This window comes from Microcaecilia unicolor, chromosome 3 (genome assembly GCF_901765095.1).
Source record: "Microcaecilia unicolor chromosome 3, aMicUni1.1, whole genome shotgun sequence".
Taxonomy (NCBI): domain Eukaryota; kingdom Metazoa; phylum Chordata; class Amphibia; order Gymnophiona; family Siphonopidae; genus Microcaecilia; species Microcaecilia unicolor.
This window is the reverse complement of record NC_044033.1, coordinates 345209856-345234535: the sequence shown is the minus strand read 5'-3', so window position 1 is coordinate 345234535 and position 24680 is coordinate 345209856. Positions and strand designations below refer to the sequence as shown.

The 24680-nt window shown below is 42.0% G+C and overlaps 1 protein-coding gene across 1 annotated transcript in view; it reads right to left on the bottom strand.

Moving 5' to 3' along the window:
• The window catches only part of SYNE1 (spectrin repeat containing nuclear envelope protein 1), a 982166-nt gene that overhangs the window by 619883 nt on the left and 337603 nt on the right, over nucleotides 1-24680 (bottom strand). The window contains 2 exon segments of the mRNA XM_030198470.1: nucleotides 4903-5056; nucleotides 16705-16871. Of these exon segments, the coding sequence (XP_030054330.1) occupies nucleotides 4903-5056; nucleotides 16705-16871 (321 nt within the window).

Here is a 24680-nt window from a genome sequence, read left to right as displayed (position 1 = left end):
AGGGAGCGGCGCAAAGACAGCTGATTCCCAGGCAGGGGGAGGACCTCCCCTTGCTTTGGTATTAGCTGTCACTGACGTCAGTGCGTGCCTGCGTAGCAGACCACCTCCGAGGGAGGCACGGTCCCAGGCACATTCGAACCCTTGGAGGTGAGAATTATTATATAGGATGTTACACCATTTGTTTTCCCCCAGGGTGCTGCACAGAGAGATACAGAGAAACAGTCTGCTGTGAACTGTCTGCATCTCACTGCCTGTGTGGAAGGGAGGGATGGAGGGGGATTCCCTGCTACTCAAGAGGGAGGGGACAGGAGGTTGTCATGACTACAGTCAAAAGAGAGAGAGAGAGAGAGATTGTACAAGGAGAGGGAAAAAGCTTGCGTGGGTATTACGTCTGTACGAAAAGGAGGGGTGCTTGTGTACAGAGAGAACAGAGATAATTAGGCAGTTGGGCCAAGAGACAGATTTCATGGGTGGGCTGTAAAAACATGGAAGCAGACTTTGCAAACAGCATGCCTGACAGCACAAAAGCCTAGGGAGCTTATTTAACGCAGCACGCAGAGCAAAACATATGGCTTCTGTATCATTTACTACAAGGAGATAGGAAAAAAAATAATAAAATAACAGAGAGCAGTTTAAAAGAGCAGAGGAAAATAAAATGAAATCACACCATGCACAGAAACATAAAAACAGAGAAAAATGAAAGCACATAAAGACAATATGGCCTATCCAGTCTGCCCATTCAACCCATCTACTATCTTTTCCTGTACCTTACTCATCTCAGGCACTCTTGAATTCAGATACACTCAATCTCCACCACCTCTATTGGAAGGATGTTCCATGAATTTATCACCCTTTCCGTGAAGAAATATTTCCTCAGGTTACTCCTGACTCTGTCTCCTATGCCCCCTCATTCCAGTTTCCTTCCAATTGAGACTCGCCTCCTGTGCATTTATGCCATGGAGATTTTTAAACATTTCTATCATATCTCCCCTCTCCCACCTTTCTTCCAAAGTATGCATATTGAGATCGTTAAGTCTGTCTCTATACACTTTATGATGAAGACCACTGACTATTTTAGTAGCCACCTTCTGGACCAACTCTATTCTGTTTATATCTTTTTGAAGTTGTTGTCTCCAGAATTGTGCATGGTACTTTAAATAAGAGTTCACCAGAGATTTATACAGAGGCATTATACCTCTTTTTTCCTGTTGGCCAGACCTCTCCCTATGCATCCAAGCATCCGTCTAACGTTTGCTTTTGCCTTTTCCACCTTAAGATCAGCGTGCTCAATGCTTATCGGAAGTATCTGATGGCAAATATCACTTCCTGTTTATAGATTGCCCTGGTGACTGTCCATGTTTAATATTGTCACTTCCTCTTTATAGGGTATGCTGGTATAAAGATGTCACTTCTTCTCATGTGGGGACCTACCATCTTGGAAAACGGGTGTAGCTAGAGCAGAGTTATAATATCACTTCTGGTGACATCATCAAAAAGGGGCATGGCCAGGGAGCAGTCATGATTATCATGTGATGGCATCATCAAAAATGGGCAGGTAAGGGAGTGGAGGGGGTGGGAGGATGTAGTTTGGGCAGTTTGCACCGATAAAGCAACTAATAGCCTATTGCTCCGCATGCCTTCTTGTCAAATGAAGGGGTACACAAAGGTAGGGTTACCATATGGCTCCAGAAAAAGGAGCCAAGCATACAAAAAAAAAAAAAAAAAAAGGAAGTCCAAATCTCCCGTAAGGACAAAACAAAACACAAAAAAAAGGCGGAAGACAACCCAAAACAGACCAAAAACAAGGGAGTTAGAGCACCAGAAAAGTTTAATAGGACCCTACACGGTCTGTGTTTCGGCCAGCAGGCCTTCCTCAGGGGTCCTGAGTCTGACGTTATAGGTATTCCTCCAAGATATTCGTGAGACAAAACTGAAAAAGCTAAAAAATCCGGAGTCTCAGTGTTTATATCTACAGGGTAGCTGTCTAGCATTTCTAGTTTTAGTATATTTTTCGTGACGGTCTTAAGTTTTACTAGATTTTTTAGCTTTTTCAGTTTTGTCTCACGAATATCTTGGAGGAATACCTATAAACGTCAGACTCAGGACCCCTGAGGAAGGCCTGCTGGCCGAAACACGGACCGTGTAGGGTCCTATTAAACTTTTCTGGCGCTCTAACTCCCTTGTTTTTGGTCTGTTTTGGGTTGTCTTCCAGAAAAAGGAGGACACATTGATTCAGTCCGGGTTTTGCTTCCATTGACAGCAATGGAAGTAAAATGCAGACTGGCTCAATCTGTCCTCCTTTTTCTGGAGCCATATGGTAACCCTACACAAAGGGCCCATGCCCCTTTATTGTGCCCTTCATTCATGTGCCTACAGCACAACAGCACACAAGGAGAATGTCTTAAATAGTTTAACGGTACTCATTGATGACACCAGAGGGGTCACAGAACTCACAGTGTCCTCTGAATTTCATCAAACGGGTAAATTACTTAGTCCAGAAATGAGTAATAAATATATCCTTCACGTGACTGTTCCCAAATGAGCACCAGAAGAGAATCAAATGATGTAAATGTGAAAATCTCCAATCAAAACTAATTCATGGTGATCTCCTTGTACAGAACTCCTAACTTCTTGCACAAACTAATGACACAAACTTACTAAAAGATAATTTTGGACATTTTCATATGGGTTTAAAAATATTCTGGGGTTTTTTCTCAAGATAATTCTGCAAGCAAACTATAAATGCTATAAAACACAAACACAAAGAGGCATATTTTCAAAGCACTTGGACTTACAAAAATAGTAATCTATGGAAATTTGTAAGTCTAAGTGCTTTGAAAATGAGCCCCCAAAGTGTTTCATTCTTGAGTATTGTCATGGTTGTGCCCATGTTTCGTGCTCTCCTTCTTCTCGCCACCTGGTGGCCAGACCTGGTGGCTGCAATGGACTGTCTGGTTACTGTCACCCGTTCCAGATTTCTGCTTAGTCCGGTCCAGATCTTCCAGACTGCCAGACTTGCTCCTTCTGTTTGAACCTACACAGCACCCGTAGTTTCCTGGTGATTGCTGCAGCTGAGCCTCAGCTGCTGCTGGGCTTATTAGCTAGTTTGAAACCTTTCTGCCTTGCATTTGCATCGCCTTAGGCCCTGGTATGTTGGTGCTTGTTGCACTTCTGTTTAAGTTCTGGTCTGAGATTCTTGTTTGTTTCTAGTTAGGCTGTGTGTAGTTTAGATTAGGTTGTTGTTTATTTGCTAGTCCTGTCTCTGGGTTATAGTTTTGTGTTTAGTCTTTGTCTGTTTGTGTCTTTGTGGCTGCTCTGCAGCTTTCAGTTCTGTGTCTTGTTATCAGTGTTTTGTTCCCTGTTTTAGTGGCTGCTTGCAACTTTCAGTCCTGTCCTTTAGCCTTCCCTTCCTCGCCCTGCTGCCCCTGTATGTTCCTTTCCCCTCTGGCCCTCAGTCCTGGTTCAGCCTAGTGGGTATCCAGTCCTGCCTTGCCCAGTAAGTCCTGCCGGCCACCTGCAGTCAGGGGCTCAACTCCTGGTGAAAGGCGGCCAAGTGCAGGTGAAATTTAAGTGTGCCTGCTCTGCTTATTCCTGCTTGTTTGCCTCTGCTGCAACTCCAGGCCAGGGTTCCAGTCCTGTTCTGCCTAGTCTCCGGTGTGGGGTGGTTTTGCCTGCCACTGCCGCTCCTCGGCAGTGGCCCAAGGGCTCACAAACTTAGTTCCAGCTTTGAAAACGTGACAAGTATACACAAATTAATCAAACTAATATTAATGTGGAATTGCTGATAGAAGTGTGAGGAGGGAGAGAAGACATTCAGAGAAACAGGAACTTCAAAACAAGTCATTTCTCCCACACGCACAATCCTGGGCTCAGTCTACATTATACCCGAGATCAGATATGGGCAAACTGTGGCCTAAGAACCAAATCAGCTTGCCAGTGCATTTTTTATAGCTCACTTCTTTGGAAATTTAATAGTATCTCCAACCTACTGGCACTAAGGGCTAGATTTATCAACCCGCGTTAAAACTTTAACATGTATTATTTGTATGCTAAAATGAAAATCATGCATCAATACATTAATTTACACTAGTAATCTATTGGCCCACTCCCCCTAACTTGTATAACATAACCCCATGGAGACTCAAAGCCCTGGTAGTTTAGAGACCTAGTTTCCACCCTGTCACTGCACCATGCTGAATGAGTAAAAACTATCTTCCCTCTCCACTTATGCCTCATCCAGCCTTGCCCCCTTAAAACATTAGGATGTTGGGACCAACTCATCCCTATAGAAACCAGTTCTTGAAGGAGGCTGATCAATTCCTGTTCAGTGCTTCTTCAGAACTGCCAGCTTGTAAAATGGCTGTCCCTCCCTACTATCAGAACTTCAGAGAATACCATAGTGGCTTGGGAGATGCCATCTTGTCTCCCAAGCCCTAGTGGACCCCTAGGCCAACATGGAATTGAAGCCTTCCTCAACAGAGCACAGGGTGGCAGGGAGGCTTTTCACATGGGGACAGACACCTCTTCAAATTGAGGTTTCCATCATAGAAAAGGGGGTAATTGTTTTATTTTTGATTGTATTCCCACAGTTGGGAACACATGAAGATCCTGGCCATGGTAATCCAAATAAAGTTTTGTTATTTAGCTATAGGATTTAAATGAACCAGGAGTTCATTTGCATCCTGAAGCCAAAGAGTGCATAACAGCTAACCTGCAAAACTTGTTGCAGGTGAGTATTTCACTCATAGAAATAGGAAATGCAAATCTGTGTAGGTAATTTCTCTGCCGCAACATACCTAAGAACTTTGCATTTATGTGAATAGTTATGAAAATTGCCCCCTGTTAAAGGAAACAAGATGGTGATCTAAGCTACAATTTCAGTTTCAAAATAGAAGGTGTCACCTTATTATAACTTATAGCGGAGTGATGGTCTGCAGTATTGATCTCAGAAGTTACTTGTAATCGCTCCACAAAATGTTTTATCCAGACCGAAAAAGCAAGTAGAAGTTCTTCAAACTGTCGGTGTTCAGCTATCAAAGACTTGAGGAAACCAATCCTACAACAAAGATAAATTAAATTGTTAACATATCTTTTTCTCCTAAAGTGAATTAGTCATAAAGGACTAGGGTCTATAAATGGCACTGAAATACTGATGCTGAAAATTTTAAGTGCTGAGTACTATTCTAGAGAGGATCCATATTCTTTATAGAATAGTACTATCCTCTGTATTTATATAGTGTGCCTAGCGTTCTGCGTATTCTATAACAACGCATGCAACTTAATTGGCTTAAGAAGCCAATCAGCATTGCTAACAGCACTTAACAAGCAATAACGAGCACTAACTGACAATAATTAAAATGTGCGCATGCAAATTGCTATGTGTATTCTGTAATGCATAGCCCCTAAATTTTAGTGTGCGCAGGCAAAAAGGGGTATGGCTATGCGTGGGGAAATGGGCGTTTTGTGGGCGTTCCAAAATTTACATGCACTGTTACAGAATGTGGCCCTCTGTGCCATGTTTTCGTTGATGTAAATGGTGGCGCACAGATTTAGGCACTAGGGTGTCAACTAAGTGTGTTCTATAAAGCACACCTAAATCTAGATGCTGCTTATAGAATACGCCCAGGATACATGACAGACCTCATAGACCTACCAGCCAGAAACACAATCGGATCATCACGAACATACACATACCTAAACCTCCACTACCCCAACTGCAAAGGACTCAAATACAAATCAACTTATGCATCCAGCTTCTCCTATATAAGCACACAACTATGGAACGCACTGCCAAAAGCCGTGAAAACAACCTACGACCATCTAAACTTCAGAAAATCACTAAAAGCCTACCTGTTCAGAAAGGCACATCCTACCGACCCAACGTAAGTGCCTGAACTCTGCAACACAGCAAAGCCACAGCTCGTAATGGACACCACATAACCCTTCCTCTCTTCTATCCCCACTGCGCCCGAAACTCATGAACCTTCTTCGACAACAACAACACCTTGTATTTGTTTCTCTACCGGACTTGGCAAACGCCTTTACAGTACTATGCAAGCCACATTGAGCCTGCAAATAAGTGGGAAAATGTGGGATACAAATGTAACAAATAAATAAATAAATAAATGGTTTCCATGCAAATTTTTTAGGTGCCATATATAGAATTCCCTCCTAATGTAAGGCACCGGCAATTATGCCTGCTGAAAGCAGATGTAAATGTCAGCGCATGAATTAGACACCAATTGGGTCTATTCTGTAACAATGCACGTGCAGGAAATCCTGGGATACACCCCTGGAATTCCCCCGAAATGCCCCTGGCCATGCTCCCTTGAATTTACGCGCTACAGGATTTACTCACAGAGCATTATAGAATACAATTCATGCATAAATCCCAATTAAGGCCAATAATTGGTTAGCAGCCAATAATTAGCACTGACTGGCTCATTAATCAAATAAATTGCATACGCAAATCAGCAATGCGCACTGATTGATGTGCGCAATTTTAGTTGCCATATATAGAATCCTTCAGACGGATTTAATTTTCAGCCTTACTGCTTAGATTGCAGGCCGATGGACACGTTCATTATATTTAATACATTTATAACCTGCCCATCATTACACTTTCCACTTCTGAACAAGTAACAGAGTAAAGCTGGCATAAAATTACACAAGAATTAAATGACATAAATCAGGGTGGTAACTAATATTGTAAGCATTTGCAAACAAATAAAGGCCTGATATTCAAAGGCATTCATCCTTATCCAGCATTGGCCGTGGATACTCAGCAGCATTATGCGGTGAATGGATGGCGTGAGGGCAGAACTGGCAGTTATCTGGAGAGCAGCAAGACTGCTAACTAGATATCTACCCAGATAAAAATAGGACTCACCGTTCTACCCAGATATTCTGTGTAATTCACAATCCACATAGCAATGTGGAATAATTTAAACACCACAGCCGATGTTTGAAACAAATGCTGACCACAGAGTTTAAATATTGACCAGTATGCTTTTAGTTTTTCCAGAAGGACAGAAAATCCTGTTCAATATTTATTTATTTTTATTTGTAGCATTTGTATCCCACATTTTCCCACCCATTTGCAGGCTCAATGTGGCTTACATTTGCCGTTATGGCGATTGCCATTTCCGGAAACTACTATAATTCCTTTAGCTTTCCAGTTTAGGTGGATTCTCAATTGAAATATGAGATTATATACAACATAAATTCACTCCCTACAAATATGTCTGCTGGTTAATACTGGGTGTTCAAATCTGATGTCAGAAAACACTGTCCCTTGATAAATAATAGATTCAATATAGCAAGCTATTCAACTATCACTCGAGTTTCATCATTTGAAACTGATTCTCTGATTGATTTAGATACTTTGTATTCAGTTGTTCTCTACTGACAGCAAAGAGGATATGGTTTCTCCACTTTATTACTCATTAGTTTTTTTAGGAATAACGTGAATTTCTACATGAATTTGGTAATGCTACTAATAAACTTTCAATTTTTCAGTTTAGGTGTATTTCCAATTGAAATATGAAATTATAGATAATACCAATTCACTCCATGCAGATACTCTGTTAATGATACTGAGTGGTTAAACTTGATGTCAGTGAAGTATTTTCATTGTTTAGTAAGCTTTTCAAATATCACTCTACGTTTTTGTTTTGTTTTTTTTTAAATTTGATTCTCTGGTTCAGATACTCTGTATGATTTAATACATGAGTTTGGTAATGCATTATACATCTTTTAGGAATTGACTAGATCTCATTGCTGAATGTTTGAAATCTTCACAATTAAATTTGAGAGTCCCTATTAAGGGTAAGTAACAAAAGTTTCTGAATAGAAAAGAAAGCTTGTTTATTTTATATAAGCCAAATAGGGGATTGTGTTGTCTGTGATTAATATGTGGATTGATATATGTGTTTAGTAATGAAACACAAATTAATTGATTCTTTTTTTTGCTGGATGACTGAAAGTACAATATTGCCTTTAAATATTTTAAAAATAAGTTTGTAAGTCAATTTTATATATAACAAAAAGAGAAATAGTAGCTTTTTAGTTATTTAATATAAGTTGTTCTTTCTTTATATTAAGGAACATTTAATTTTATAGTAATTTACTTATCCCATTAGCTTAAATTTTTAATATTCAAACAGATAACAGAATTTCATCATATCATTATACAGATTACTTTGTTTTCAACTTATTCATTTGTAAGAGTAAGCCTTTAATGCACTTTGGTGTCCCTTATAAGTTTCCAATATTTTATTCATGTAAAATGTCATGTTTGAACTTTTTTTAATTATGTATTTTTTGTGTGGTTTGTATTATTGTAACATTACATGCCCCTGAAGCAGGCACAAGCCAAAACGTGGCCATGTGGGGCAGGTGACATTTCTACCAGCAAATGAACTAAACATTATTAAAGATTTTTTTTTACCATACTGCTTTGTTTTCCTGACTTCCAACAATTCAGTCTGACTCAACCACAGACTATGAGATAGTTTATATAACAAATTCTATGGATAAACAAATTCTATGGATAAAATACCTCCGAGTGTTAAACAGCAAACACAGGCATTTAAAATGGGCTTGATATTAGACAGCTGCATGGGGACAGAAATCTAGCCCATCCCTGCTGGAACCTAACCGGACCCTACCCATCCCAGCAACTGGTATATGTGCCCTGTTTACACTTGAAGGAGTCACAACATAGGAGGCTGTAAGTGGTCCCACCTTAACTCCACTTTAGACAGTTAACGTACTGCCAAATGCCTTAAATGCCCACACTCATTTCCACCCATGCCACGCCACTGGCACCATAAACATTTAATACATGGCTTGCCACAAACCGGACGCTACTCATGAAACTACCACAAAGCCCCTTAACATGGCTCTGTGCTAGTGGTTGCCACACAGTGAATCACATATTGAGTTATTTCCGCAATTTTGTAAAAGAGCCCCTAAATCAATAAGACAGTCTCTTGTATGCTTTAATCTGTGGGATCGGTGATATCTAATGAGCTCCTTTGGGGAAACTGAGATGGGTTATTACTAATTGGATGATACGCTCTGTTATATTTGATTTCTGTAGTTTAGAATAGGTAGGTAAATTACCTGTCTATTTAGTTTTCAGAACTTAGTTGTGCTCAAAGGATTTTAGTTGTATTTATAATATTTTTGTATAATTGAATAAAGTTTGTATTATTGTTCTTTTGAATTTAGGTTTTATGAATATTTGTATTAAATACTAGCTGGCATTATTTATCACCTGCAGTGTACTCATGCTTAAAAAATAAATGCTTTTTTTTTGTAATTTGTTCAAACCAAATAAAAGAGAAAATATTTTTCAGTCAAAGGCTCAGATTAGTACAAGAAAATAAATAGCACACCATCAAAACTAATGCAGTCACACTGTGTAGCTGTGTGCCTGGTGAATCCTTCTAGAATTCTCCATTATGCATATCTCGAGATTGACTAACACCATTTACAGAAGGGGGAATTGAGAAGAAACTTTACCTTCAATTTATATTTACAAAGTATATTTTAATGATCAAATAATATTTTGCTGGTTACATTTTCCTTTTATAGGTGGCTACCAATTGGGGCTCTCTCTACTAAGAGGAAAAGTATCATGACAGTTTAAAAGGTCTTTTTTAAAAGAGATTGTTGAGATGGTGCCACAGACTACTACAACTGCAACACTCGAACTTTCTCAAATATAAAGATGGTCATATGCTATAGGGTATCATCATAACAAACTCAATTATTCTGTATACGCCAAAAAGGCCAAACATACCTTAATCACTTAGGGCTATATTATATATTTGGCACCCAAAAAATTGGCACAAAAACAGCACTTAGCATGACTTTATAGGATCACAGTGAGCGCATAACTGCGCTTAAATGTAGGCATCTGGAATTAGGCCTGCTATTTAGGCACAATTCTATACTTACTTGAGTAAATTTTGGGAATTCCCCCAAAACATCCCCTAACCACACCCCCATATAGCTATGCATGATAGAAGATAGGCGCAGATCAGATAGACATGTAACATTATAGGTGCAGATCTGATGTCTGCCTCTTAATTAAGCCCAATTAGTGATGATAATTGGTTGCTACCATCCAATTATCAGTGCTGATTGGCTCGTTAGTCAATTGAGCTATACACATAAATTGGGCGTGCACCCAATTTAACGCACATATCTTTAGGTGCCATATACACAATTTGGGGGTTATTGCATATTTTTCAATAAGTCATACAGCCTCACTGTAACACTAATTCAAACACTATGAGGATTCACCGGGGCTATTATTCTTATAACTGCACACAGATTAATATCCTATATAATAATTCTCACCTCCAACATTCTGAGGCTGCCTGGAACCATAGTTTCCGCTGAAGGTGGTGTCCTTCATGTAGTAGATAATAGTGATATCACACAACCCACACCAGATTGGCCAGAAGGGAGAGAGGCGGAGCCACGATACAGGGAGCAGCGAATCAGCACAACACTGGGAATGCACAGCAGCAGGAACAGAAGCCTTTTGCACACAGTCACTCTCACATACACTCTCTCAAACATACACACTCAGAGGAAAACCTTGCTAGCGCCCGTTTCCTTTCAAACACAAACAGGCCTTTTTTTACTAGTCATTTATAAAACAAACAATGCAAGAAGAAATAGCAATACAAAGTCAAACACCTAGAAACACCCCACCTTAACCCCTCCAATCAGTCCAAACTATAAGAATGCAACATAGTGCAGGCTGGTAGAAAGCTGTCCCTCAGGTATTCCATCAGAGCAATATAGCGAAGTCTCTGTTACCATCTAGTGGTCGAAAGTGGCAAATGTGACTTCTAGTCTACAGCGATAGCATATCTAGCTGCAGATAAACAACATTTAAGTACAAGTAACATAGGAAAAACAAAATCATCAGGGTATAAATTAAGCAAACACAGCTTGGGAGTAAACACCGACTTAATACCCATCATCTGTTGATAAGTGAGTTGAATAAATAACCAGAAGGACTGTACAACAGAGCAGGACCACCACATATGATACAGGGTACCCTCCCCACCACAATTCCTCCAGCACAATGAATTCCACTATACCCCCCACTTGTACAACATATAGGGGCTAACATACTAGTGCAAGAGCAGCTTAAAATTAGTTTCTTTAAATCGAGCAGAGACAGAAAATAATACATTGTCCCAGCTCTGTAACCACTGAAAGTCTGCCCAAACTACCCCCATTTCCTACCGAAGCATTTATTTATTTAGATTTTGTTCACACCTTTTTCAGTAGTAGCTCAAGGTAAGTTACATTCAGGTACTCTGGATATTTCTCTGTCCCAGGAGGGCTCACAATCTAAGTTTGTACCTGAGGCAATGGAGGGTTAAGTGACTTGCCCAAGATCACACGGAGCAGCAGTGGGATTTGAACCAGCCACCTCTGGATTACAAGACTGGTGCTCTAACCACTAGGCCACTCCTCCACTCCTAACTTCTTAAAATCTTAACCCAAGAGAATTGTATACAGACCAGAGATCAAACCCCTCATGATCAAAGGCTGAAGCCACAATGCCTCCAAGGAGCACAGTGGCCTACCCATCACTGCCTTCATGGGAAAAGGTTGCAGACAATGATGAACCCTTAAATATAAATAAAACTCTGCTTGGGGGAGACCATACTGCTCACACAAACTAGCAAAGGTCCTTAAAAGGCCCTTGTCATACATCTGGGAAACAAAAATCAACCCCTGATTTGCCCAACCCACCAAATGAGGGTGACGTCAAGCCCTCCTCCTCCAACAAATGCAATTGGTTGTAGCCAAGAGCTCCAGGGAGATTCACACATATACCGAAGAACCTGACGCCAAATTGATATAATATGGTGGAGGAAAACATCTGGAGCTACGAGGTGTCCCCCTCCCCCCCCCCCCCCCCCATGCACTGTAACTCTTTCAAAGAGATCAGACTCAGTCAAGCCAGAATGGTACCTAAAAAATTATGGTTGACTCTCTGTGTTCGAGGCGGGCTAGCAGGCAAGGAAATTGGAATACTAAGCTGCCGCTGACGCACACAGTGCTGCTGCACATGGAAGATTGGAAGATTCACTGAACTTCGCTTGTTCACTCGTGCGCACATGAAGTCACTGGATGGAAAACTCTGGCAAGATTCAGTGGTATGCAGAGAAGCTACAAAGTAGTAAGTTTAAAATGAATCAGAGAAAATACTGGCTCAGACCAATGGCCCATCTAGCCCAGTATCCTGTTTCCAACAGTGGCCAATCCAGGTTACAAATACCTGGCAGAAACCCAAATAGTATCAACATTTCATACTACCAATCCCAGGGCAAGCAATGGCTTCCAAATTTCTGTCTCAATAGCAGACTATGGACTTTTCCTCCAGGAACTTATTCAAACCTTTTTTAAACCCAGATACACTAAATGCTGTTACTACATCCTTCAGCAAGGAGTTCCAGAGCTTAACTATTCATTGAGTGAAAAAATATTTTCTCCTATTTATTTAAACATTTATCTGAAGGTGAAGAAACAATACGGCAAGGCGATGGCTGTGGCCAGAAGGATGCTAGGCTGCGTAGAGAGGGGCATAACCAGCAGATGAAAGGAGGTGTTGATGCCCCTCTACAAGTTGTTGGTGAGGCCCCACTTGGAGTACTGTGTTCAGTTTTGGAGGCCGTATCTTGCTAAAGATGTAAAAAGACTGGAAGCGGTGCAAAGAAAAGCTACGAAAATGGTATGGGATTTGCGTTGTAAACCATACGAGGAGAGACTTGTTGACCTGAACATGTATACCTTGGAGGAAAGGAGAAACAGGGGTGATATGATACAGACATTCAAATATTTGAAAGGTATTAATCCACAAACGAACCTTTTCCGGAGACGGGAAGGCGGTAGAACTAGAGGACATGAATTGAGGTTGAAGGGGGGCAGACTCAGGACTAATGTCAGGAAGTATTTTTTAATGGAGAGGGTGGTGGATATGTGGAATGCCCTCCCACGGGAGGTGGTGGAAATGAAGACGGTAATGGAATTCAAACATGCATGGGATAAACACAAAGGAATCCTGTTTAGAAGGAGTGGTTCCGTGGAATCTTAGCGGAGATTGGGTGGCGACGCCGGTAATTGGAAACAAAACGGGAGCTGGGCAGACTTCTACGGTCTATGCCCTGATCTTGACTGAATAGATAGGGATGAGCTGGAGTGTAAATTTTAAGGGGCTTCGATGTTAGCTTCAGAACTTAGTACAAGAACAGTACTGGGTAGACTTCTACTGTCTGTGCCCTGAGAAAAGCAAGGACAAATCAAACGCCGGTATACATATAAAGTATCACATACCATGTAAAATTAGTTTATCTTGTTGAGCAGACTGGATGGACCGTACAGGTCTTTATCTGCCGTCATTTACTATGTTACTATGTTAAAACATTTCCATATAAATTCCTTGAGTGTCCCCTAATCTTTGTACTTTTGGAACGAGTAAAAAAATCGATTCATTTCTACTTGTTCTACACACTCAGGATTTTGTAGCTCTCAATCATATCTCCCGTCAGCCATCTCTTTTCCAAGCTTAAGAGCCCTAACCTCTTTAGCTTTTCCTCATATAAAAGTAGTTCCATCCCCTTTATCATTTTGGTCGCTCTTCTTTGAACCTTTCCTAATTCTGCTACATGTCTTTTGAGATATGGTGACCAGAAATAAATTAAAACTTGCTCTAGAAGCTAACAGTAGCCCCAGAGATGACAAGCTCTTGATTAATTAAAAAAAAAACCATCAATAGCCTAGGGAGCCTACATAGATGGCCTACTCTTACATAGGCACTTATCATAGGTTTCAATCAAAACTCGGGAAACAAACCTCAGCAGAAAACAACTCCAACTGGAGAAAAAAAATTATGAGACCAAAAAAACCAGAGTGAGAAAATCTGAAAAGAACTCTAGGATTAGTGTTAGAACTCTACTCAAACAAACAGCTGAAACAATGTCCAAAACATGCTGCATGTGCATAGGAAAAGTGTGTGACGATTGGCTGTTTGGTGGTATGCACATTTTGAAATGTATGCAACACTTTTTCTTTGGCTAGTGCAGCCAAGTGGTGTGCTCTGACTTTCAGCTAATTTTCTTTTATGTTGGTCCAGTAGATTCAGATGAATGCAAGCAGTTGGGTGATTATTTTCAAGAAATGGCTACAACTTTTGGAATACCATTGGCAATGGCGAAGTCCAAAAATCCTTACATGAAGGACCTTTTTGGGTATTGAATTGGACTCCCGTGAGTGATGCTCACTCACTCACTCCTGCCCAACAGCTCAAAATGGCTGCAATGATCTCTAGTGGCAGTCTTGCAGTACTACTATGGGGTTGTTGCTGGAGGCTGCAGCAGCCATTTTGAGGCTGGAGCCACAATGGGCAGGAGTGAGTGGGCATCACTCCTGAATGTTGGCCCTTGTATTTCTGGTTACAGCAAATAATATGCAATACAGTTAGCAGTATCTCTTGAGGTAGCATTAACTGCTCAGCGTTATTGCCAATGTTAACAGTTAGCATGTGGTAATGACCTTCACAGTAACTGTAAGGTGAAGTGATCGCTCATTCTCAGGCCCAATATGACATTTTCTGAATTAGCTAGGTGGTAATTTGTTTGTGCTAACTGATAAATAGGACCCTGTGAGGGGGTATATAGACCCATAGGTGGTCGGTGGCCCAACTGTTTGGGGAGGCTAAAGGGGGTGGGGTTAGGGGTGGGGCCATGGGTGGAGCTTAAATCCATAATTGTCTGATAACACGCAGAAAAAATAAATAAATAAAAATAAAAGTCACAATTAATACCTTTTATTAAATTTAGATATTAGATATGTATCATATGTCAAAGAATAAAGTGGTTGCTCAAAGCATATTCTAAGCACAATCGCTCAACTGCAAAACACTATGCACAACTTTGTGCAAAAACACGCTCAGAACCTTACTCTACCATAAATATTACAATGGGCAGAACCTAATACACCAATATACCACCCATACGGAAAATGCAGACTGTCAACAATATGAAACAAGGGATCATATCATCACAATTCTCATGTAGAGCCACAAAACACCCTAATTCATGTTTAATGTGGGATAAAATGCCATAAATAAGTAAATAAATATAAACTTTTAATGTTGAGCACCTGATTCTCAAAGTGGACATATTCCAAACACTATATAATGAAAATAAAATGATCTTTTCTACCTTTGTTGTCTGGTGACTTTTTCTGATCATGCTGGCCCAGTATTCGATTCTGCTGCTATCTGTCCTCAGTGCAGGTCAGGAAGTCATCCTCGTTAAATATCTCCCTGGCAACCCAGGACACCTCCAGCCAACCCCCCTTGCTCTCCCAGCAGTAAGGTAAACAAACCATAAACCAATTTCTACAACTGGTTACACAAGGCTAGAGGGCTTTCACTGCAGCTCCTGCTGTGAGGATGGAGGTAAATCAACAATTTAAACCCCTCAGAGCACAGCAGGGGAGGCTTAGCCTCTCCAAGCCTCTTATACCGGGCGCCTATGCCCTCACCCTTAAGAACAGTCCCTCAGGTAGTTTGAACCACCTTAAAACTCCTAGGCCCACCCACAGAGGAAATGAGATGGGAGGGGTTTAGCCAAAAGGACAGGAACCAGGAACTATAAAAGGCAGGACCAGAGTGGGGTTAAGAGGTCCTAGGGGAGGAAGAAGTGATCTCTAGTATATGCCTTTACTATGTACATCCAGGTACTGTGAACTGGCTGAGGTAAGCCAACCTTTTCATTTGAATATTTGTGAACCCGGTTCTGAGGCCTGACTGGCCCAGAGAGAGTGAGAGAGCAACTTTACAGATTGTGTTTGGGGTGTGGCAGTCACAGGCCATGGACTTTGTGTGGGGTCCTGTCAGCCATAAGCCTATGTCAAGACTTTTCTCTCTGAACTAAAGAGATTTTGCCTTTTATTCCTGACCCTGTGAAGTAACAGGGCTCAGGTTTAGTGAATAAATCTATTACCTTATTAACAAAACCTTGTCCGACTATGGTAATGGGAGTCCTACCCTCAACCCTTGCTCACGATATCGCAGACCCCAAGAGAGAAAACATACTTTTGGATATCAAATGGTAAACTGTTCCATAGGAAAATGCTTTAGCCCTTCGGCACTCTCTCCCACTCCAGGACATAGTGTAGGGAGTCCCACTTTATCTCAACCTTAAGATAAGGTGGGCAAGTAGTGTGAAGAGCCTAACAGGCCAACATCGAAGTCTTAAATTGGGTTCATTCCACACACAGAGAGCCCATAAAGCTCTGTCAACAAATGGCAAGCACTCCGTTTTCTTCACTATGTCATTACCATCCACACTGTTTACTTTTGCTTTGATTATTCCCAAAATATATTTATTCAAAGAGATTTGTAATTCTTTTTCTTTGCTGATAACTTTTTTTTCCAGAAACACTGCAAGGATATTTGAATAAGCAACTCTATGTATGTTGCTGCTCTCTACCACAATGAATCTCTCTGAAGTCTGTGATAAAGTATATGCATTTCTGAAAAATGCATTTACTTTTACCTACAGACAGGCGGAGCAATACCCAAAGTTGCAGGTCAAATGTTCATTCTCCTAGGGAATAGGCTTTGAATAATGACAAGAAAATTGTCTAAAGACAAACCTCCCAATAATAGCCTGTGGTAAAGTACTCCATCTTTTGTCAAGCTGTTCCATCTGGCATTGCATTTCTTTAACATGTTCTTCGGAAGTGGTTGCAAACAAGGATTCATTCAGTTTTAGTAGGCTTGCATACAGAGAAGCTTGAAATGGAACTTCAGCCTGGAGATCCTGGGGAACAATAGAGGCAATGGGTTTCATAAACATATGAGCAGATAATGAAAAGCCTCCATAAAGCTAAAAAAATATTATAATTTTGTACATGTATTATTATGCTGAAAAAAAAAGCCAGACTATTCAAGGATGCTTGGGACCAAGACAAATGGCCATGCAATAATGAAGGTGGATGACTGGAAGGAGAACAGTGTTTGAACGGACACAGCAGAGTAGGGTGGTCAAGCAGACTAGGTAATTTAACAAGACATTGGCTGCTGATAACTACTATAAGGTCCATATTCAAAAGATTATTTCAGCTACCTTTGGTAGTTAGCCAGACATTAGCTTCACAGTTACACCCCCACACTCAGTTATATCATCTGCAGGCAAGTCATAGTGCACAAAAAATGAAACTGGGTGAAAAGAAGCCGTGCTGGGTGATGGTTGCGTCATTTGTCAATTGCTGATGGTGTATCTCTAGCATACAGAGAGATCGGTAGCAGTGACTAAAGACTAATATCATGGTTACAGCTAAATTTTGACTGATTGCAGTTCAGACTTATATATATGTATATATATATATATATATATATATATATATATATAGAGAGAGAGAGAGAGAGAGAGAGAGAGAGATGTATTCAGGGTGAACTTCATGTTGCATGTGGCTCAGATTGAATAAACATCTAAGTCAACTGTGTATTGTGAGGAAGAAGGAAGAGGGACTGTAAGGGCCCTGCCACCTCAAGCTCAATGCTCTCCTACCCCTTTATGGAATAAAGACAGCATAAGAAAACCAGCAGCAAGTAAATTTGCAGCCAACAGAGGGTGCCAAGCTCTTCTAGTAAAAGGTTGCCACGCACCCACGGAAAGGTGAAGAAGGTTCAAGAAAGATCCTGGTTACTCAGACAAGTTGGGAGGGAACTTCTAGAAAAGTGGGAGGGCTTTAAAACTCCTAGAACTTGGGACTGGGAGAGGGAGGAGGAGGAGCATTTTCTTCAACCCATGGAAGTGGAAGACATTAATACTCCAGACGAAGTAAGGGGGGAGACTATGGGATTTGAGAGTCAGTAACTGTAACACCTGAGGAATGTGAAAAAATGGAAATAGAAAACTGACCCCTGAAAGTCTTGTGCACTGTATCCAACAACTAGGTCCCTGTATTTCACCAGGACAATTAAGAAGTTGGTAGTTAATCCAACTGCTTGCTTTGTAAGTAAAGTGTTTGTGTGTGTGTGTGTGTGGGGGGGGGGGGGGGTATAGCATTTTTATGGCATGAAACTGTTTGAGAAGCAGGGAATTTGGGAACTTTCTTTATTGCCTAAAGACTGAGCCATAGATTGTTTCACTGGTAAACTCAGTTTTAGGAAAAGGAAGAGATATTGAGGCTGATTTTCAGACCATGGGAGTTAGACCAGCTAACTCCCGCAGTCATCCTTGAGCCCGGATATTCAATGCCAGGCCATTTCCGATGACCGGCACTTAATATTTTTGGCCGGTTTTAAGATCACCAGCTAAGTTGATATTCTGACTTCACTGGTTATCTTGAAACCAGCCAAATATATTCAATGGTTAAAAATTAGCGGATAGGCCGTTATATCACACAATATAACCGGGATATTTAATAGGAGATAGCCCTGAATATGGGGGGGGGGGGGGGGGGGGGGGGGGGGCGGATTAAGTTGTTTCAAATAAATGGACCTTCTTCTGAAAAGCAGGAAAAGGAACTACTCTGGAAAAGCTCATTTGCATAAAGCTTCCATAGTCCTTGGTTGGAATTTTTTTTTGTTCTATATCAAGCAAACAAAACTGAAATGAAGATATTGTCAAAATGGTACCTCTAGTGACCAAGATTGTGTTTATGTTTTTTCAAGTTGTTATACCTTGAATATATGCTCTTATTTCACCCTGAGTTAAAAGGGAATTGAAAATACTGTCCCTGAAAAGGTAAAACTGCCCCAAGATATGGACTTCTCTACTTGCTTCTTGTAGTGGAGAGCTTGTTTCTTCTCCTTGTGGTCTGTACTAGGAGCAGTCCCATCACAATATATGGAGTCATTCAGCTCCTTTAGTTAGTCATTGTGTGGTCTAGAGCATGTGTGTTCAGATGTGATAATTACTAAACAATATATATCACAAGTAAAGTTATGAACAATTTATTACAATCTTTGCTTAAAACCACCTATTATCAAAAATCCACTCCAGATCTACATACATAATAATTCAAAATGCAAAGTCTCCCTATCTATATTTAAGTGCTAGAATTGTCTAACATCAAATTTCAAATGTTCACCAATATACTACATTGGGAAGACTGTCATAATTCTTCTGCAACCTCAAGAGGGACAACATAAACTCTCCTGTGTTCATAAATCCAATGTTCAACCATGATGTAACCATGGTTCCTTAAAAAATTCTTCAAGTGGATATCCAGCTCATTTTTGAAAGTGATCGCCGGCCATCTTCCGACACAAATCGGGAAATGGCCGGCGATCTCCTGAACCCGGCGAAATCGGTATTATCGAAAGCCAATTTTGGCCAGGTTCAACTGCTTTCCGTCGCGGAGCCGGCGAAACATCAATGGGGGCGTGTCGGTAGGGTAGTGAAGGCAGGACGGGGGCGGTATGGGGGCGTGCTCACGAGATGGCCGGCTTCGCCCGATAATGGAAAAAAATAAGCCAGGTTTGACGAGCATTTCGCCGGCTTTACTTGGTCCCTTTTTTTGTCACAACCAAATTTCAAAAAGGAGCCCCAACTGACCAAATGACCACCGGAGGGAATCGGGGATGACTTCCCCTTACTCCCCTAGTGGTCACCAACCCCCTCCCACCCAAAAAAAAAACTTTTTTGCCAGCCTCTATGCCAGCCTCAAATGTCATACCCAGCTCCCTGATAGCAGTATGCAAGTCCCTGGAGCAGTTTCTAGTGGGTGCAGTGCACTTCAGACAGGTGGACCCAGACCCATCCCCCCCCCCACCTGTTACACTTGTGGTGGTAAACGTTGAGCCCTCCAAAAAAAACCAAAACCCACTGTACCCACATCTAGGTGCCCCCTTCACCCCTTAGGGCTATGGTAATGGTGTAGAGTTGTGGGGAGTGGGGTTTGGGGGGGATTTGGGGGGCTAAACAACCAAGGGAAGGGAGCTATGCTCCTGGGAGCTATTTTTATTTTTAATTTTTAGAAGTACCCCCTAGGGTGCCCGGTTGGTGTCCTGGTATGTCAGGGGGGCCGGTGCACTACAAATGTTGGCTCCTTCCACAACCAAATGCCTTGCATTTCGCCGGGTTTGAGATCGCCGGCATTTTTTTCCATTATGGCCGAAAACCGATGCCGGCCATCTCAAACCCGGCGAACTCTGACATTTGGCCGGGCCCAACCATATTAGCGAAGAAAAAGATGGCTGGCCATCTTTTTTGAAAATACGGTTGGCTCTGCCCGCTTGCGGCGCCGGAGAAGGCCGGTGCCATTCGATTATGCCCCTCTATATCAACCAAAGTAGTTGCAGTCCATACAATGACAATTCTTTGTATCAAGTAAATGTCCTTGGGATTTGATCCTTATTGTGGACATTATATGTGTGAAGAACAGTGATATTTAAAGTTCCCTATTTTTGTAAACAGATCTTAATTATTGAGAACAAGTGTAGGTCTTTACGCTATATATGCTGTACTCCTTGGGACTGAATTCAGAATTTGAATGGATGTCCCTTGTGTCCTGATTGGTAGAAGAAGTAATATCTAAGAGTTGCTACATTCTGATTGATGTTGTGACTCCTGAGAATAAATAGAAGACATTCACCATTTGGTTACAGGAAAAGAATGGAGAAGTTAGATGTATGAGTCAGTGTGTTTGTTTACTGATGCAAAGCTGATTTTGGAATATATCATGTCAGAACTTGGGTACTGAACATCAGAAAGAGAGATATATATATTGATGAATTAAAAAGTTGCACTATATTACATTTCAAAAATATATATGGAAAAAAAACAGAAAAAGAAACCCACAACTAGCAAAAATAGAAGAAATAGGAAGAGGTTTGATTGTGACATGTTAATTAACTAATGATGAAATCATACTGTAAGACCATTGTTACTAATATGAGCCTTTGGGTTTTTTCACAGTTCAGGGAAGGTGAGCCCCTTGGACCGCAGCCGAGTTGGCTATACTCGGTCAACCAAAGGTTTGTCAGGCCCTGACTGGTGGCAGGCAAATCACCCAGACTGGGCACAGGACAGATAGCACTAAGCACAAGGCTTGGGAGGTACTGAAGCAAGGCACAGCTGGGACTAAAAGCTTGGCTAGAGTTGGGGACAACACTGGGCAAGCCGACTGAAGGCAAGGCAAGACACGGCAGGCAAACTGGAGGCAAGGCAAGGCATGGTTAACTGGAGACATAGGAGCCAACTTTTCAAAATGATTGGGGGTGCTCCTCCCCCCTCCTCCCCTCCCTCTGTTCCAGATATCCCTCCCTCCCTCCGAGGTCCAGGCCTCCCTCCCTCTGAGGTCCAGGCCTGCCTGCCTCCCTCCCTTCCTCCGAGGACCAGGCCTCCCTCCCTCCGAGTTCCAGGACCCCTCCCTCCGAGTTCTAGGCCCCCCTCTGAGTTCCAGGCCCCTCCTCCTTCCCTCCGAGTTCCAGGCCCCCTTCCCTCCCTCTGAGTTCCAGGCTCTCCCTCCCTCCGAGTTCCAGGCCCCCTTCCCTCCCTCTGAGTTCCAGGCTCTCCCTCCCTCCGAGTTCCGAATTTTAAGGCACTTCAGCCTTCCCTTCTCTCTCTCTCTCAGCTCTGGTCCCACCCTTGCAGAAACAGAAAATGATGGCGGGACCAGAGCTGAGAGAGAAGGGAAGGCTGAAGCACCGAGCCTGCACGCCTTTCACTGCTGCCGTCGGGACCCCAAAGTATGATTACTTTTAAAATTCTGGGTGGCACGCAAGAAGGTGAGGGCAGACCGGCGGAGGACTGAGGGAGAAGAGGGCAGGCACTGGGCAGGTCGGACTGGCGAAGGGAACTTCCTGTTCTGGTGGGTGAAATATTGGGGGTGCTTGAGCACCCACAGCACCCACGGAGTCAGCGCCTATGACTGGAGACAAAGCAGGCAAGGATGGCTGGAGGCAAGGCAGGCAGGGCTGGCTGGAGGAAAGGCAGGCAAGGCTGACTGGGAAGCAAGGCAGGGTAGGTAGGTCAGTAGGCAGGACAGGGCAGGTGGGTCAGAAGGCAAGGTAAGGCAAGACTGGCAGCAAGGCAAGGCTGGCTTGAGGCAAGACAAGGCAGGCTCAAGTCACGAAGCCCCATTGTGAAGGCAGCAAGAGGTAGGATCCTGTCTCCCTAAATGGCCCCAGAAGCCTGATGTCACCAGGCATGACCAGCGTGTTCTTCTACTGCAGCATTCTCAAAAGATATGCCTAGGGTCACCACTGGCCATCGGTGCAGGAAGCCAGGGAGAAGTGACATCCTGGAGTGGCAAGGCCTCTTTGTGTGTTGGGGTGCAGGGTATGGCCCAAGGTTATGACAGTACCTCCTCATCAAATGACCTCCTCTCCTGGGTCCAGGTTTGAATCTATAGGGAAGGGGACCATCTCTTGAACAACGGAACAAGATGGTGGCTAGTAGAATTCCATGAGTTATCCTCAGAATTGGAGGCCTTCTTGGAATCAGGGATGTCCTGGACCACATCCCTATGGTCCAGTTCTTCAAGCATGGCATGAGAAGTAGGAAGTTCCTTCAGTAGGTTTCTAACCATGTCGTCATCCACAACCTGGGTCTTGGATGCTAAGAGCAAGCAAGCCTCACTCCGAAAAAGCCTCCCTCCCTGTAGGAGATCCACAGCATCCTTGTTATTCTGATGAAGACACTTCTCTGCTTGCTGCTCAAGGCATTCCTTGGCCTGAACCCCACAGGCCCGGGGAACATCATCAAGAAAACCAGTAGTGGCTACGGTGACAGCAGGCATCACGGATTCCAAACAACATTGGTGACAGGTATCATTCCAGGCAGAAATTTTGCCTTTCTCCCAGTCTATAGTTGGGTTGTGTTTCTGTAACCATGGTTATCTCAAGACTAGAGGACAAAAAGAATGATGGTCTCTCTGTGGTCACCTATGCTCAGGCATAGGGGAACCATCTGGGTTCTAAGATGTCCTTGAATGTTTCCATATACTGAGAAGACAAGAATGGTCCTACTTAAATCGTGGATAGGAATTTTGAAATGCTGGAGAAGAGCTTTGTCTGTGAAGTTCCCACCTGATTCAGAATCCAGGAAACCAAAGATCCAAAGGTCTCTATTCTATCCTCATCCTTCTCGATCTAACTGCTACTTTTGACACTGTTGATCACCGCCTACTCCTTGATAAGCTGTCCTCACTTGGATTTCAGGGCTCTGTTCTTTCCTGCGTTAGTGCTTTTTAACTTATGGTAAGCACACATTAGTGGTTACCACAGCTTACTAAAAGGACCCCTAAGTTTTGGCTCTTTCTGTCATAATGTGGATTGTCTTCTTTTGGGTTTCCCTCCAGTGAAAGGTTTAAGATTTAAAAATTCTCATGAGAACTATCTGTTTTACCCATCGGCAAAGTTTTGGAACTCCTTACCACAGGAAATTCAATCAACTTCTTCTTATCTTTGGTTTCGTAAACCACTGAAGACTTCAGTTATAAATATCTCTTACAGTAAGGTTTTTTTGTAATGTCTTTTAATTTTTTTAATATTATTTTCCCAATTTGGTAATTTTGATCGGTCTCTTAATTTTGTTAATCTCCTCTGAACCCTTCCAGGGGATAAAGTGGTCTATAAAAACTCAACATAACATAACATAACAAAACTGCACTAGCATGTGTAAAACTGTTTTTATTTAGCACAGATGTACTTAGTACCTTCTATTGAGGAGGCACTAAATGAACCTACGCTAACTGCAAAAGTGACAGCACAGGGTAAGAACAGCATGCTAATTGTAGTATGCAGTCCTTGCCCTTTCTCAGCCCGTGAGTTACCTAGTTCCCCCTTCCCCAACACAACATGGAGTTAACATGCAAATTACTGCTTGCTAACCGCTATGCCACCGCTGAAACAGTTGTCACATTTATGCAGAAGTAGTTAACATACGCTACTGCACGTTAACTGACGGATTCTATATATGGCACCTAGGGTTCCATGCCGAAATCTAAGCGTATTCCCGAACAACGTGCGTAACTTAATTGGCTTACCAAGCTAATCTGTGTTGATAACAGCAAATAACAAGCGATAATGAGCAGTAATTGGCAATAATTAGAATTTACAAGTAAAGAAAAGCTACAGAGGAGTCGAGATATCAATTAAGGGAAGAGAAATGGAACCTGATAAGTGAACGATGGAGAAAAGGGACAAGAAACGGAGCTTGGGCCCCTGGTGATGGTAGTGATAGAAATACGGTGTGATGTGAAGTTTGTTCTCTATCCATGCTGAAACATACGTCTCTTGTAAGAATATTCAGTACTATTACAGTATTGTCCTGAATCTATAATACTTATTTTAAGAAATTGGAGACATATATACTGAATATTTTAATATTTAAGAAAACTTTTAAATACATATGCATCAAAACTTCCATTTTTATTTTCTGCCCATTTCTCCCCCCTCTCAAAATTTTATTTCCCCTCTTTATAGCCAAATCATGGATTCACTGAACTCAAAGCCTCTTGTGTTTTTTGCCTTTCCACCCTGTAATTTTGTCTTGATGAGACCGTAATCTCCGAAGAACAGGAACTCTCCAATACGAGGGCAGTTTTGCTACAAAATCGATCAGTTATTTTACCCACCTCTTTGTGCCAGTTTTCACATTGAATGTCTGTCCATG